General features: G+C 41.4%; 1 protein-coding gene across 1 annotated transcript; it reads left to right on the top strand.

Moving 5' to 3' along the window:
- Positions 1-742: 742 nt before the first annotated feature.
- On the top strand, positions 743-16,144 carry entpd2b (ectonucleoside triphosphate diphosphohydrolase 2b). Its single transcript, XM_072454396.1, has 9 exons — positions 743-938; positions 8,991-9,108; positions 9,864-10,014; positions 11,088-11,247; positions 12,773-13,000; positions 13,415-13,687; positions 14,107-14,226; positions 15,161-15,295; positions 15,809-16,144. Exons 1-9 carry the CDS (start codon positions 816-818, stop codon positions 16,022-16,024), a joined length of 1,524 nt encoding a protein of 507 aa, XP_072310497.1. The 5' UTR covers positions 743-815; the 3' UTR covers positions 16,025-16,144.
- The last annotated feature ends 120 nt before the right edge of the window (positions 16,145-16,264 follow it).

Below are 16,264 nucleotides of genomic sequence, written 5' to 3'. Positions count from 1 at the left end.
TGCTTTTCTATGATAAAATGTGTATAAGTTTTAGATACATTTGAAATATATTCAATATGCATTTTAGTTCAATGAGTCGTCCGATCTGTCAGAGGCACTTTAAAGCATCCGTGCAGGTGATTTCCCTGTCACTTTCCAGTCAAACGAGGTCAACTGCTGCTCTTCACATGCAAATTCCTGGCCAAAAACAAGATCAGTATCTGAGCATGTCCTGCACCCGTGTCCTGATTTATCCATAGATACAGTTCACTATCACATCTAAGTCTGGGAATCACAGACCTTATTGAATGTGGTCATGCTATTATATATTATATATTATATTAAATGCATGCCACAGGTTCATTTAAACCTTACCAGATTAAAACCAAGTTTTCCAGTTTGACATGAGCAGCAGATGCAGTATGATGCAATATGGGTAATTCCATAACTGTTACCTAGCAACCACATTGTAAACAAGTAAACAGTAAAACTGCGATAAATCTTGACCAGGGATTATATTCCATCAAACACAGTAATCATTGTAAACGTTTAAAACCGTCTTACGGTTAAATGCAGCTGCTGCTCTCAAACTGCACCGGACTGTCCACGGGGACCCCCGGACTGGGAGTCCACGGGGACCCCCGGACTGGGAATCCCCGGACTGGACCGGGGACCACCGGACTTAGGACACGTTTAGGGGACGTGCTCCGTCACGTGTGAACCTCCGTGTCAGGTGAAGCAGGAGGCAGCCAAAAGAGGCGGGACGTGCCCTGCCCTCTCCCTCCGGTGTGTCCGTGCTGAGAGCCGCTGACTCCGGTGCGCTTCTGCTGTGACCGATGGCGCGTGAATCGGTTCGGTGCTGCACGCTCGCGCCCCTCGCGCTGCTGCTCTTCGGGCTCGTGGCCATCCTCCTGCTCACGCTGCCCACGAGGGACGTGCCCGAGGCGCCCGGCTTCATGGTGAGACACTGGGACTGGACCAGGAGCGGGACTGAGGGACCGGGACAAGCATGCGGGACCGGGATGGGACCTATGGGACCGGGACTGACTTCTGGTTCGAGGCAGAACTGGGTGGATGGGAGCGAGTGTGAAGACGAAGGGAACTAACAACAGGAACCTTTTTCAGTTCCTGGGATTTGTTTGTCAGTTCCAGTCCGCATTTGATGCGCGTTCATACAGAGGAGTAGTTGGGGCCACGGTTTCACTTTCAGGACCTTTTTAGCTCCTGCTCCGGTATCACTCAGACCAGGGACCTTAAACAACACACGCGCATACACTGCATCTGCTGTCAAATATATTTCATTCTTTCTCGGATTAGACCGATTCAACTTTATAATGAAAGTTGAATCGGTCTAATCCGAGAGAACTTGCTTGAACACAATAGCTCCAAAAATATTTAACTAAAATTGGGAATAACTGTAAATAATAGTGTTTTGTTGTGAATTTCACGGTTTATTTGTTGTTTACTTTTTGTGCATCACAGTTTCAGGTGCAGGTTTATTAAGCTCAAAGGGAGTAGAATGAAGAAAAATACTTTTGTATTCCAAACCGATTAAAACAAGTATCTGGAACTGGGAAAGGTTACTACAGTGTGAAAACCGCTTCCAGGACTAGGGCCTTATAGGGTCTTTTAGTTCTTGATACTGATTCCCCCAAACCCTCTGAAGGTCAGTCACCGTCTGTAAAGTGAATCAGAGAATGGTTGATGGATTAATGCAGTACAATCAGCCTTCAGTTTATTCTTTATGTTACAGTAAAAATAATGTGTATTAAAACAAATATTTCTCAACAGTGTAGGCCAAATTATTTCACATGACGTTTTCACATAAAAGTCACAATGTTTTTTGAATAAAAACAGGCCATTAAGAACATTTAAATTTTATTAAACGAGGGTTGAGGCGTCAGAAGTTGCTTTTGGATTATGATTCCATGATAAAAGTTGAATGTTATGTATAGACCATATCGCTTCTCGCCTCACTGAAAACAATATATAATATAGGGCCGTATATACAACAATATATATATACGGCCCTATTTTACCGTGCTTCCAAAAAAAATTGACTTAATTTGAATATTAAATTAAGTGCAAAACCCAAACAAAACGCAGTAGATGTTTTAAATAGCATTGGACCATTTATTATGTGCCCTTTTATTTATTATGTGCCCTTGTATTTATTCTACCCTTGTTTGCTCAACAATCTTTCTCTTATCTTGGACTCTGATTAAAAATGAATCAAATCATTATCAACTTATCCATATATTTCAATCATTCCTCTTAGAACAAAGTCAACAATATTGCCGTAGATTTTACACTTATCCATGAATTAACATTATTTAAATCCAAATGACCAATTGTTAAAGGCAGTGTGGACGATTTTTCGGCGATCTGAGAACGCAGGCGGAAGTGCGCATGCGCACTCCCCCGTGCGGACTGATACAACACACACGTGCGTTTGTTTATTAGCGCAACGGAGCGCATCGCATCGCTCGTCTCCCGTAGATTTCTGTCCACTTCTGAGTCAGCTCCAACTGTCTTTCTCCGTCTTCATTTTGCCCCGTACACTGAGGGAACTATATTATGATAGATCCATGCGCTTAGGCACGCGGAAACGTGGGGACGAACCTGACGCGGCTGCAGGTGAGCGATAGGTGCGTTTTATGATTGATACGTGGCAGGACAAATGATTTATCCACGCCACGAGGAAATATGATAAAAAAAAATCTGAAAAAAAACGTCCATACCACCTTTTAAATTACATTAAGTTTGAATTATCACCATTTAGTGCTGCAGAGTACACCGCAGTAGAAGTAATATTGAATAATGATAATGATAATGATAATAATAATAATGATAATTATAATAAGAATAATAATAAGAATAGTGGAGGACAAAGAAGAGGAATAAGTTAAATATGAAATAATAATAATATATAAATAATAATAATAACAACAACATATAGAACAATCAGAAAATATTGTTGTTAGTATTATTATACGTATTGTGAAAAACTAAATATATTGCAGTAAAACTGACAGAAATGTAGGCAAGGCAAGGCAAGTTTATTTGTAGAGCACATTTCATACACAAGGCAATTCAAAGTGCTTCACAGCAGGAAAAATGCATTCAAATCACAAAGAAATTACAGACCACATACATAGCATTCCAGACACTCTATCCCATATTCATGTTTTAAAATGTCAAAAATAGGTCACAGAATAGTCTGTCTGCCACTTAACAAATACATCACAAAACAGTTTAAGAAATAAAAGAGAAGAGCGGAAGAAAAAATCCTTTCAGTCATATGCACAGCTAAATAAAACTGTTTTTAGCTTAGATTTGAACATTGTCAGAGTAGAAGCCTGTCTCACATCTTCAGGAAGACTGTTCCAGATTTTAGCTGCACAAAACTGAAACGCAGATTCCCCATGTTTTGTCCTGACTCTGGCACCAGCAGGAGGCCGGCCCATGTTTAGTCCTGACTCTGGCACCAGCAGGAGGCCGGCCCATGTTTAGTCCTGACTCTGGCACCAGCAGGAGGCCGGCCCATGTTTAGTCCTGACTCTGGCACCAGCAGGAGGCCGGCCCATGTTTAGTCCTGACTCTGGCACCAGCAGGAGGCCGGTCCATGTTTAGTCCAGACTCTGGCACCAGCAGGAGGCCGGTCGTGTTTAGTCCTGACTCTGGCACCAGCAGGAGGCCGGCCCATGTTTAGTCCTGACTCTGGCACCAGCAGGAGGCCGGTCCATGTTTAGTCCTGACTCTGGCACCAGCAGGAGGCCGGTCGTGTTTAGTCCTGACTCTGGCACCAGCAGGAGGCCGGTCCATGTTTAGTCCTGACTCTGGCACCAGCAGGAGGCCGGTCCATGTTTAGTCCTGACTCTGGCACCAGCAGGAGGCCGGTCGTGTTTAGTCCTGACTCTGGCACCAGCAGGAGGCCGGTCCCTGAGGTCCTCAGAGTCCGAGATGGTTCACAAGGCACTAACATGTCTGAGATGTACTTTGGTCCTTTGGAGAGACTTGTACACAAGCAGAGCTGCTTTAAAGTCTCTTCTCTGAGCCACAGGAGCCAGTGCAGAGACCTGAGAACAGGAATAATGTGATCATACTTCCTGGTTCTAGTCAGGACCCGAGCAGCAGCGTTCTGGATGTTCTGTAGCTGTTTTACAGCTCGTTTGGAGAGGCCAGTGAGCAGCCGTTACAGTCTAATCTACTGGAGACAAACGCATGGATAAGTCTCTCTAAATCTGGTTTAGACACTAGACTTTTGATTTTGGCAATGTTTTTAGATGGTAAAAAGCTGCTGATGTTATTGATTTGACGTGGCTGTTAAAGTTCAAGTCTGAGTCCATTATTACCCCCAGATTTCTAACTGTATTTGTAGGTTTTAGGGCGAGACTCTGGAGGTGACCACTAACACTTTCTCTTTGTTTCTGTGGCCAAAAATGATGATTTCAGTCTTGTCTGAGTTCAGCTGGAGAAAGTTGTTTTGCGTCCACAAACTGATCTGTTGGATGCAGTGACAGAGTCTCCTGATCGTAAACGACAAGACATAGTCACAGATGGACAGAATACTTCATACTGTATGAATCAGATGCCATATTTTGTATATATACAACATAATAATATTATATTCAAGTTTTGAGAGTGAGTTTTCTAGTGATGACTGTTAAGTTATGTTTTAAATACTTTTTTATCTTTATCTTTTTTTTTTTGTTAATACATTTTATTTGATGCCGGAATGTTTTGTTTTTTAGTCTTTTGAGGGGGGTCCAGAGAGAGACTAAAAATGTTTAGTCTTTTTCAGCTTTAACCTTTTTTGAGACGATCCCCAAGATCTAGGTGGTTTTAGGGTAATTTTTTTGCATTGTGGGATTTAGAGCATTTTTAATGGCCTGAACTTTGTCACTAAAGAATAATGCAAACTCATTACACTTGGATGTGGAAATGAGTTCTAACGGCAGCTGAGCTGGAGGGTTTTTTAATCTGTTTACTGTGGCAAACAGGACATGCAAGTTGTTACTGCGGCTTCCAATAATTTCCGAAAAATATCTTTACCTAGTTCTACATAAAATGAGGTTGTACATGTTCAGCTTCTCTTTGTAAATCTCTTTTTGAACCTGGAGCTTTGACTTAAGCCATTTCCAATCGGTCCGGCGGCACTCCCTTTTCTGTGCCCTGACCCAATCATCATTTCTCCATGGTCTGCACTAGATCATATAGGAAATCAGGATGGAAGTTATCGGTCCGGAAGCTACAGAGTCCAAAATGGCGGCCCTCGTGGTGGCCTAAATCTCTTGCGGTTCATCATTTTGCTACACCTGGTTTTGAGGGAGGTACATTTAGTGAAATATTTTAGATGAGTTGGCCCAGCGGTTAAAGACACGGCTTGTTGCATAGAGTTCACGGGTTCAACTCCCGCACGGAGCTAAATTAATCTTGAGGTTAACATTTTTAAACTTCTATATTGCATAGTCTAGTTTGTTTTGGGATGAGTTAGCTACACTTTTGCTAATACAAAGCCATGGCATAAACTAGTTTTAACCAGATGAAGTAAACCTAACTTTCCTCATTCATTGTCATTATACAACTTGTAAAACTAATGGCTGGATCAGATGACCAGGTGAGCAAACATTTACACTTTTTTCTCTCGTCTCCTAACTACTACAAAAACTTAAGGTTACGGTTAAGGGTTAAGGGTTGAGGGTTATGGGTTAGGGTTATGGTCAGGGGTTAGGGTTTGGGGTTTGGGGTTGAACCCAGACCCAAGATAGAAAATTATTGCTAGCTGTAACAACTGGACCGGTCTCGGTCGCCGCCATCTTGGATTTAGTAACTTCCGTCCATGCTTCCGTCCCGATTCCCTATATGATCTAGTGCTAACCATTTCTCCATGGCGCCTTCTGCTTATTTTTAACCATTTTAGCCTTCAGAGGGGCAATGGTGTCTAGAACATTCAAAACACTAGATGTAACAGAGTTCAACAAATCATTTACATTAGAACATGAGACACAAGTTGATCATTTCCATAAACAGTGCACCTGTGCCATCATTTATGTGTCTCCTCTGAACAACTGCTGGACCACTCGGTGGTTTGGGAGAAACAGACATGTCAAAGAAGACGCAGAAATGATCAGACAGAGCAGCATCGACCTCATTGACATTTGAAATATTTACCCCCTTAGTAATTATGATATCTAGAGTGTGCCCTCTGCTGTGGGTGTACTGTTATTTATTTGTTTTTTTTAAAAAAGTTGAATAGGTTGATTTTTCTTCATGGTTTTCTTTTTTCAGCCTATTAACCTTGATTTAATCTTAGTTTTACTTCTAAGTTTTTCTCTTTTGACTGAGTTTGACAAGTACATTAAGGCATGCTCATATTTGTTTTAAAACAACAGGAATTCTTCTGTCAAAGTGCAGTAAAATGGTGCAGCAATGAAAATTTCTCCATAATATCAATCATCATTATCAATCATCTCAATCCAAAGAAGCCGTGCGAGGCTCCCTTAACTACTGCCATTAATTGTGTTTTCCAGCTGAAAGTATTCATTAATTTACATTTTTACAGTGCTTTTCTAGTTTCCAAGTGGACTTCAGTCTCAAAAATCCCTAAAACGACTGGCCCTTCTTCTGGTTTTACTGTAATCCGCTGTGTAAAGCCTGTGTTTTGTATTCCGCTCAGGTTTTGTCCCTCTTCCCTTGCTGTAGTTCTTGGATTCACCGGCTCATATCCCGTGGTTACGTAGTGAACCCCAAAACGTGTTCGGGGGGCCGCACAAAGACCACACGCGGAGCTCTCTGTAGGCTCCCAGTGAGTCTTTTCAGGACGAGTCTGTGGAGGCCAATCGACTTTCAGTGTAAGATTCTGTCCCGACGTTGAAGGGGGGCGGTCCGATATGCGCCTATGCGATACCGATATCCGATTACGGTAGTCTTGCTGCTGTTGCTCATAATATACATAAACTGTTCATCATTTACACAGTTTCTATAATTAAGACTAAACAGATATTACAATTCTTATCAGTAAAAGCCATTATTGGTTGAACTTGTTTCCATGGTATCTGGGGACATAGATTGGTCAGGTTTATGAAGGGTTCAATAAGAATTCTTCACACTACTTGTTAGTCTGATTTTGTTCTGTGACGTTCTTAAATAATTATGGGTAACCGTAATTAGTGCATGTGAATATTTATTTAGATTTAGCTGATCCTGTGTACATTTCTATTCTTACATTAAGTCTGAATTATCACCAAGTAGTGCTGCACAGTACATTGCAAATGTAATAATAATAATAATTGATAATAATAACTAAAATTAAAATAATAATAATAATATATACAACAATAATAGCATATATACAATAATACAAAATATATGATAATAACAAGAAAATATTGGTATTATAAGTATTGCAAAAAAAAACGAATCATATTGCAATAAAACTGACAGAAATGTCCTGTAAAGTTGAATAGGTTGATTTTTCTTCATGATTTTCTTTTTTCAGCCTAAATTAACCTTGATTTAAACTTAGTTTTTCCTCTACGTTTTTTTCATTGCACTGAGTAAATAATTCTGGGTAAATGATCAGTGCATGTGAATATTTATTTAGATTTTGCTGATCCTGTGTACATTTCTATTCTTCCTGAGAAAAGAACATGAAGACATCTTGGAAGTGTTTGAACTGCAAAGACACACCTTTCAGCTCAACCTTTGACCTGGTGTTGTTTGTACTTTTCACTCTGATGGATTTATTTCAGTCTTTTACAATGAGAGTGCCGTTCTGTTTCTCATAAACTCTACATAACACGCAAAGTGCTTTGTGAATTGTACTGTTGAACTGTTAACATTAACAGCAGGTCGTTGGAGGAAGTTTAACCCTGCGTGAGTCCAATCTTTTATTGTCCCGATGTTTGGCTAATTTAGTGTTGTTTCTGTTATTTATCAATATCCCCTATTTACTTTTTCAAATATATTTTTCCTCATCCTTCTGAGCTCCTTCTCAGACTTTGCTGTTCTTGCCCTGCACTTTTCTGGACTGAGATGTCTGCTCTGTCTTTCTAGTATCTGCTGCTCTGAGCCCTTGGTATTTCTCCAATCCACCACATTGTCTGGTTGGTTTGCCACCACCATTCTCAGTCTGTATCTGAAAGTCCCACAGGATCTTGGCTCGGTCATTCTCTACTACCTTTTACCTTGGGTTTTTCAATCCGCACAGATGTTTCTGTACACTATGCCAGCCACACGTGGATCCTTAAGGCAGCAGGTCGGACAAAACTAAATCTCGGCCCGTGCTGGAGAATGAAGGCTGATGCACTAAACCAGGGCTATTCAACATAAGAGGCCCTCCAAGTGCTTTAATCCGGCCCATGACCCATCTTCTAAATATTACATTTGTTTTAAAAAGAAAAACCTAGTTAAGTGTTTTAATTCAGGGTTAGCTCTAGTTTAGACCTGGTTTGGTCTTGGTTTAGTCCTTGTTTGATTCTGCTTTAGACCTGGTTTGATTCAAGCGTAGTCCTGGTTCAGACCTGGTTGATCCTGGTCTTGTCCTAGTTTAATTCTGGTTCAGTTCTGGATGGACATTTTTTCAAATCAATATTAGTAAAGCATTGTTTTTGTTTATTTCTCACAAATATCTAGTCTATTGTATTGTAATTATTGTAATAACTATTGAAACAGTGTTGGATATTTTTACGAGCCTAAATGTGGTTACAGTGGCGTGTTGTGCACCTGCGAGGCCTTTGCCCTCTGGAAAATTAAGTTGAATAGCCCTGCACTAAACTATCCATCAAAGGACAAGTGTAAAAGCGTTCAGAAAAAAGCAGCATGTACTGTAACTTCTGACTACAATCCGAAAAGCTCCAAAGTCTTATACAAATATTGTATTGAGAGATTTATTGGTCCATTTCCAATTGTGATAAAATAAGGCTGTTAAATGTTTAAATTCAATGGGTTGTGTCACGTTCTTCCCCTTGTGTTGACCAAGACTCTTCTCTGTGCTCCGTCTGTTGCAGTACGGGATTGTCCTGGATGCAGGCTCCTCCCACACGGCGCTGTTCGTGTATAAATGGAGAGCAGACAAACAGAACGGGACCGGCATCGTCACCCAGCACAGCGAGTGCCACGTCAAAGGTACGGCTCGGTTATTTGATTTAAAAAATATATATATAATTATCAGCCCCTGTCCACTGGAGGCTTTCAGGGCAGTTCAAAAGCAGCACAAATAATTCAAATGATCTCACGGCAGCAGCAGTGAGTCAGAGGAGCTCTTCACACTGAGTCATTTGCATCATCTCAGGCTCTTAAACATAAACCAGGTGCCATGTCTTTGCATACAACAACAACAACAACAACTACAATGTACAAGTCAGCATACGATATATTACTGAGGGAAACGTAAATGGTAACGTCCCAAAATATTGTTCTTTCTATTCTAGTGTAACTCTTTTTATAGAAAGTCAATGCCTCTTTACACATTGTATTATCTTTCAGTGGATGAAGTGTCTTTCCCAAAGATATAACCATAGTATGTCAAATAAAATATGTAGATATTATTATTCTACCTGTCTGAGCTTGTTAAAACTGTGCTTTTGTGCTTTTTATCCATCCTATAATTCCCTTATTTAAGTTTATTATGACTGTTAACATCTCCTCCTTAATATTGCAACTAATTATTATTTTGGTAATCGATTAATCTCGCGATTTGTTCTTTCGCTTTTTCTTTTGATTAATCAGTTTGAGATTTTGACTCAGTTTTACCCGGACAGAGCTGAACTGAGGACGTCCTGGTGCAGATTATTTACAGATGAAAAAGTGTTTTAATCTCAAACACAAACATGTACACGTTTTCCATGTCATTTGTGAGTGATTGTTTGGTTGGCGTGCAGGCGGGGGCATCTCGAGTTATGCTGCGGAACGTGGAGGAGCAGCGCGGAGTCTGGAGCTCTGTCTGGACCAGGCTCTGAGGGACGTCCCTGAAGAGAGACGCGCCTCCACGCCCTTGTACCTGGGAGCCACCGCGGGCATGAGGCTGCTACGGTGAGGGACACAACACACACTCGATGTTCCACACTATGGCATTAAACATATCTGTCTTGCATTCATTCAGTTGCATGCATTCAGGTGTCATACTGCCAAAAAACAATCATTCTTGCATCTTTACTGTAAGTGGATCGCCTCCCCACAGAGCTGACACGTAAATGGATAAGTTTAATGCCAGACTGTGGAACATTTTAGTCAAAGAAGTAACTTATTGTATTTATCCACCAAAAAATGTACACGGCTTATATTTTTATCATCTAAGGCAGATACAGAACAATATTTTTGCTTGTGTTTTTAGATATTTTTATTGTAAAAGTTGGAACGTTGGCTAAATCCTACAAAAAGGAATATATAAAAAATAAATAAGTAAAAATTAAATAAAAATGTTAGGGTTAAAAAAATATATAATGTTGATAACAATAAATCAACTCAAAAGTAGAAACATAGATTTCTAACAAAATAGAAAATCCACCAGAATTTAAATAGCCAGGGTTTTAGGATTAAGACAAAGACCACCAGATACATTTTATATCAAGTGAATGATAAAATGAAAACTAATATATCACAAATGGTTTGGTATGTCTCTTTAAATGTGTCTAAATGTGTTGTTGTTGTTTTTGTCGTGCTATTTTCAGAATAATTATCGTTATTCTCGAGAACAAAAAAAGACTTTTATAGCAAACCACATTCGGTGCACTTTTGGGGGTGTCCCAGCTCGTTACTGTGTTTCTTAATTATAGTATGATTTGGTAAGATTTGTTTAAAAATACTCCCAGTAATATCAGATTTGCTGTGGTAAACTCACGTCACAGTGACATAAATCATGATTCCACCTTTTTTAAAGAGTGATTTTATTTTACTCTGACGTTCACAATCCGCGCAAAGGATCCTGGGAAATGTGTGAAAGTGATCAGGTCATTCAGCTCATGGTTCTGCACAAACCGCTCCAGTCTCACCTTTGCCCTAGAATAATGAAATAAAATAATAAACATGATACTGATGATAAGTGATATCGTGAATATTCTCCTGATTACTGCTCAGCCTATCTCTGTGTTTGCTCTTGTGAACAGACTCTCCAGTGCTCAGCAGTCGGCTCAGATCCTGCAGGATGTGGAGCAGAAGCTGAGGTCGTACCCCTTTGACTTCAGGGGAGCGGGCATTCTGAGCGGCGCAGAGGAGGGCGCGTACGGCTGGGTCACTGTCAACTACCTGCTGGAAAACTTCATCAAGGTACTGCTCCTGGAGACTGTTTAAGGCCTGAGGGGTCATTCAGGAGAAGACCGAGGACCTCTAGTGGCGTGGCATGAACGTCACTTTAAAGGGCCACTAAACACGTTGATTTATTATGCAAAATAGTGGAACAATTTCAATTACAGTTTATAAATGAAATATGTTCACTTTATCTAAAAGGATTTGCCATCCCAAAAAAACTGGATTTTAAATTCATTTTTGTTATTGTGAGTGTCTACAGAGCCGCGGCGCGCGGCCGAAACTGCCATGTTATTTTGTGCCGCGGCTCCTGAAACTGCTGCGCTGTTTTAGACTGCGCCGGGTTAGGATTAGGGTCAGGGTCAGGGTTATGGTTATGGTTAAGGTTAAGGTTAAGGTTAGGGTTAGGGTTAGGGTTAGGGTTAAGGTTAGGGTCAGGGTCAGGGTTAGGGTTAGGGTTAGGGTTAGGGTTAGGGTTAGGGTTAGGGTTAGGGTTAGGGTTAGGGTTAGGGTTAAGGTTAGGGTCAGGGTTAAGGTTAGGGTCAGGGTTAGGCTTAAGGTTAGGGTCAGGGTTAAGGTTATGGTCAGGGTTAGGGTTAAGGTTAGGGTCAGGGTTAAGGTTAGGGTCAGGGTTAGGCTTAAGGTTAGGGTCAGGGTTATGGTTATGGTTATGGTTATGGTTATGGTTATGGTTAAGGTTAAGGTTATGGTCAGGGTTAGGGTTAAGGTTAGGGTCAGGGTTAAGGTTAGGGTCAGGCTTAAGGTTAGGGTCAGGGTCAGGGTTAGGGTTAGCCATGAGGCGATATGGCAGTGCCGTGGTTCCTGAAACTGCTGGGCCATCTGACTGCGCCGCAGCTCTGCAGCCACGGCCTTTATTATGATACAAACTTGATTTTATTGTCATCGATGCCATTTTAATTTTGGATATTTTTTTTAACTTATTTATGTATTGCTTTTTGCAGGATTTAGCTTATTTTAAAAACCACTACCATAAAAGTGTCGGTGTAATCCCTCATTCGTCCAGGCGTGTTCCATAGTAGAAAAAGCTTCAGTTGTAGTCATCTGGACATATTTTTTCTAACTGAGTCCAGATGACTACAACTGAAGCTTTTTCTACCACTACCATAAAAGTAAGTAAAAAATATAATAATAAAATATAATAATGGAAAAAACATAATTCTTTATCTCTGCCTCAGATGATAAAAGTCTAAACTGTGTATATTTTTGGGTGGATAACAATATGTTACTTTGACTAAAATGTTCCACATTATGGCATTAAACTAGCGGGTGGCGCCACCAGGCCGAGTTACAGGTCGGCTCTGTGGCGAGGCGAGCCACTTGCAGTAAAGATGCAAGTTTTGGAGGTCTTGTTTTTTGTTGCAGAACGACAGTTGTACTTGAATGAATGCAAGACAGATGCTTAATGCCATAGTGTGGAACATTCCAGGCAAAGCAATACAATCTCTCTGTAGACATCATCTGCAAACTGTGTACTGAACAAGTGTGATTTTGTCCACGATAACAGACAGCGGTTGTGTTGTTCCAGTACAGTTTCCTGGGCCGCTGGCTGAGTCCGGGCAGGGGCACGGTGGGGGCGCTGGACTTTGGCGGAGCGTCCACTCAGATCACGTTCACCACAGAGGAGGAGGTGGAGGAAGAGGAGGACCGGGTCAGACTGCACCTGTACGGCCAGGACTACACGCTGTACACGCACAGTTACCTCTGCTACGGCCGGGACCAGGTGCTCAAGAGGATCCTCGCTCATCTGGTCCAGGTACAAGCGAGCATCCCCGCCATCAAGTCATTTTAATGTCTTTGCTCACTATTCCAGATGAAAAGAAGTAAGTATTTGTTCAATCGGTGTTCCATATGTAAAGATTCATTCATGAGTCATTCGTTTTCTCACATGAACTCACATGAAGATCCTGACTCTTGGAAACCTTCCCTCTGACAACTTTAGACTTCCCACGACCCTTTCAAAATAAACCTCTCTTAAGTTTACCCACTTCAGAAAGGGCCTTATTTGGAGAAAACTTAAACATTTACAATGCACAGACGGCAGAGCAGCAGCTAGTGTATTGTGTTTAGAGTATTGTCATGTAAGAGCCATAATGGGTTAAATCTGGGACCTAAAATCACAGTTGCACGAGCCGTGTCATAGAAGCTTTTCATTTGTTTTTTTATCCAGACACAGGGATCGTCCGGACCCATCAGTCACCCGTGTTTCCCCGCTGGCCACAGTCAAAGACTCTCCCTAAACAGCATCTTCAACCCCCCCTGCACCTCTGAGCTCCAGACTGAGCTCCAGACTGGGCTCCAGGCTGAGCTGACCGTCCGGGGCTCTGGACACTATGAGCACTGTGTGGGAAACGTCACTCAGATATTCGCCTTCGACAAGTGTTCCTTTTCTCGCTGCTCGTTTGATGGCGTCTTCCAGCCTAACGTCAGCGGCAGCTTCATGGTCAGTAACACGTGGAGTTTCATAGATGTTTTCCTCTCTCGTGACTCTGCAAACTGGGGTAGAACTACAGGAAGTCATTCATTTGAAGTAGCAGACAAAACCATAGACGTATATGTGCTGCACAATGTATACTTCTGTACATCTTAAGCTGCAATACCCAACGTGACCACTTAAAGTAAATCATTCATCAACAAACCACATGGGATTTTAACCTCAACCAATCAAAATAGCTTTTCACACACCAAATCTCAAATGTGGGCGTTTGAGGTTTAATGTACTGTATTATTACTCATTCACTGATATTTTGTCAAGGCGCATCTCCAACATTTCTTACTAAACAATACTTAAATTTATATATCATTGATAATAAATGATATGCTCGCCACTGCTGCTGACATGTGTCTGTTTTCCTTTTTTAGGCATTCTCTGCTTTCTTCTACACTCACTCATTCCTGGAAAAAGTGACCGGTGCGACCGTGACCACGCCCTCTCAGCTGGAAGAAGCTGCAAAGAAAATCTGTGGCCTGACTTTTAACCAAGTGCGTTGATCCTCCTCAAACGGAGCGTCAATTACGGACGTGACGATACGTTTGGTCACGATTCGGTATTGATCTCGATACATGGGTCACAATTTTGATATCATTTAAGATTTTTGTCTGGCCTCAGAATGACACGATGCATTAATGTAGTCTGTAAGCACTTTAGTCAAGACTTTGCTGTTTATTTGCTTTGATTAATAGATAATCGCTCTGATTGTCTCATAAGGAGCACGTGTTTATTATGGTGCTAATAGTCTGTCCTGACTCACTCATGTCTGCACTGCTCTACCTCGTCCTCAACAGCAGCTCCTTCTCTGCGTCTGATAAAAACACACACAGCTTGACTCTCCTCTATTTTACTGCCAAATGCATAATAAACAAGTAAAGGCGTCTAAACAGGTTGGAAGATTATGTCGAGCCTTTAATTACCGGCACGCAAAGCCAAAAGCGGTCATGCAGTTTTCAGAGTTTTTCATATTTTAGTCATTCTTGGGTCGACTTAGGTAAAATAAGAAGTGACAGAGGAAGTAAACAGAGGAGGGTTTTATCTTTCTGTGTGTGAAAGGGCCAACACAGAGCGCAGGGAGCGATGCGTGAGAATCGATCCACCACTATCGAACAATTCGATACGATTTTGAGAATCATCCCACCCCTACTATCAATATCAGTTTATTTACATGAGCAGACAATATGTGAACATTTTAAATTGTTTGAACAAATGTTACACTTTATTTTGGCCTTTACACGCAGTATATTCCCTGTTTTACAACTCAAAATCATGTGGAGTGAGGTTTTTGCTGAACGCTTGAACTAGTTGTATGTCGCCCTCTGTTTGTCAGGTTGATGCTTCAAACATGATGACTTGATAAGAAATAGTGCACTGAGGATGTATTTCAGTTACACATGATAAATCCGGTTTGATTGTGTGTTCCAGCTGCTTCTCGTGGCCCCGGAGCAGAAGTCTCGTCTGCAGGATTACTGCTCCTCTGCTGTGTTCATGCAGGTGCTCATGCTCCGAGGATACGGCTTTGATCACACCTCATTTCCACAAGTTTCCTTTCAGAAGAAGGTACATTGTGTTACTTATTAATATACTATTTTAAAACGCCAATCTGACCCTGTCACAAAATGTAGAGTCTGTAGAGATGGTTATGAACTTTGGCCGTTAACGTTTCCACACCCACTCCTGTTCTGACCATGTTTACAGAACGGTAACCAAGTATTTGTACTCCTTTACTGTAATTAATTGCTTTAGATTTTTCAGGTATCTGCACTTTACTTGAGTGTTAAAATACCTGGCAAACACATACCTTTTTATGTATCTGTACTTTCTACTCCTCACATCAAATAGCCCCATTACTGTTTTTATAAACCAGTGAATTTGTTTCCTTTTACCAATGTGAGCACGTGCCCGCATCATGGATCTATTCCCCCATTTTCTGCCCTTCCATAGCATCTCCCTTCAAATGCACAGGTGTCCCAACAAGGGGTGCACCATCAGTGGAAGCACATAACTACAATAACCTTTGAACCTCTGCCTTGGCCCAGACTGTGCTAAATAGAGATTGTGGCGTGTGTGCAGGCTGGTGGCACGTCGGTGGGCTGGGCTTTGGGCTACATGCTGACGCTCAGTAACCTGCTTCCTGCTGAGAGCCCCGTGTTGAGGAAGGCCCTGACGCACGGGGCCTGGGGGACTCTCCTCTTCCTCGCTGCCCTGCTCCTGACCTTGGCGCTGGGTTCTGTGCTGCGAGCTTGGTGGGGAGGGAAGAAGGGCGGCAGCACCGAGAGCCCCATCTGAGGAGAGCGCACTCGACTGGAACGGACAGATTTTATAAGAACACTTTTGCACTAAAAACTAATGTACTGTTTTTAACTTGTAGAATGTCCATAGCAATTGAACTATAAAATGAGTTTATATCATGTTTTATATTAATATACTATTTATTATGGATTGGTTTCTGTGTAGGCTAACAAATGTGAAAACAGACCGGTTTTAGATCTTTTCCTTATTTTTTATTTTTTAAGCTTCATTGTACTT

Source organism: Eucyclogobius newberryi, unplaced genomic scaffold, assembly GCF_026437365.1.
Source record: "Eucyclogobius newberryi isolate DKJ021-1_F unplaced genomic scaffold, fEucNew1.0.hap1 SCAF_2, whole genome shotgun sequence".
Classification (NCBI taxonomy): domain Eukaryota; kingdom Metazoa; phylum Chordata; class Actinopteri; order Gobiiformes; family Gobiidae; genus Eucyclogobius; species Eucyclogobius newberryi.
This window is presented reverse-complemented; position numbering and strand designations above follow the sequence as displayed.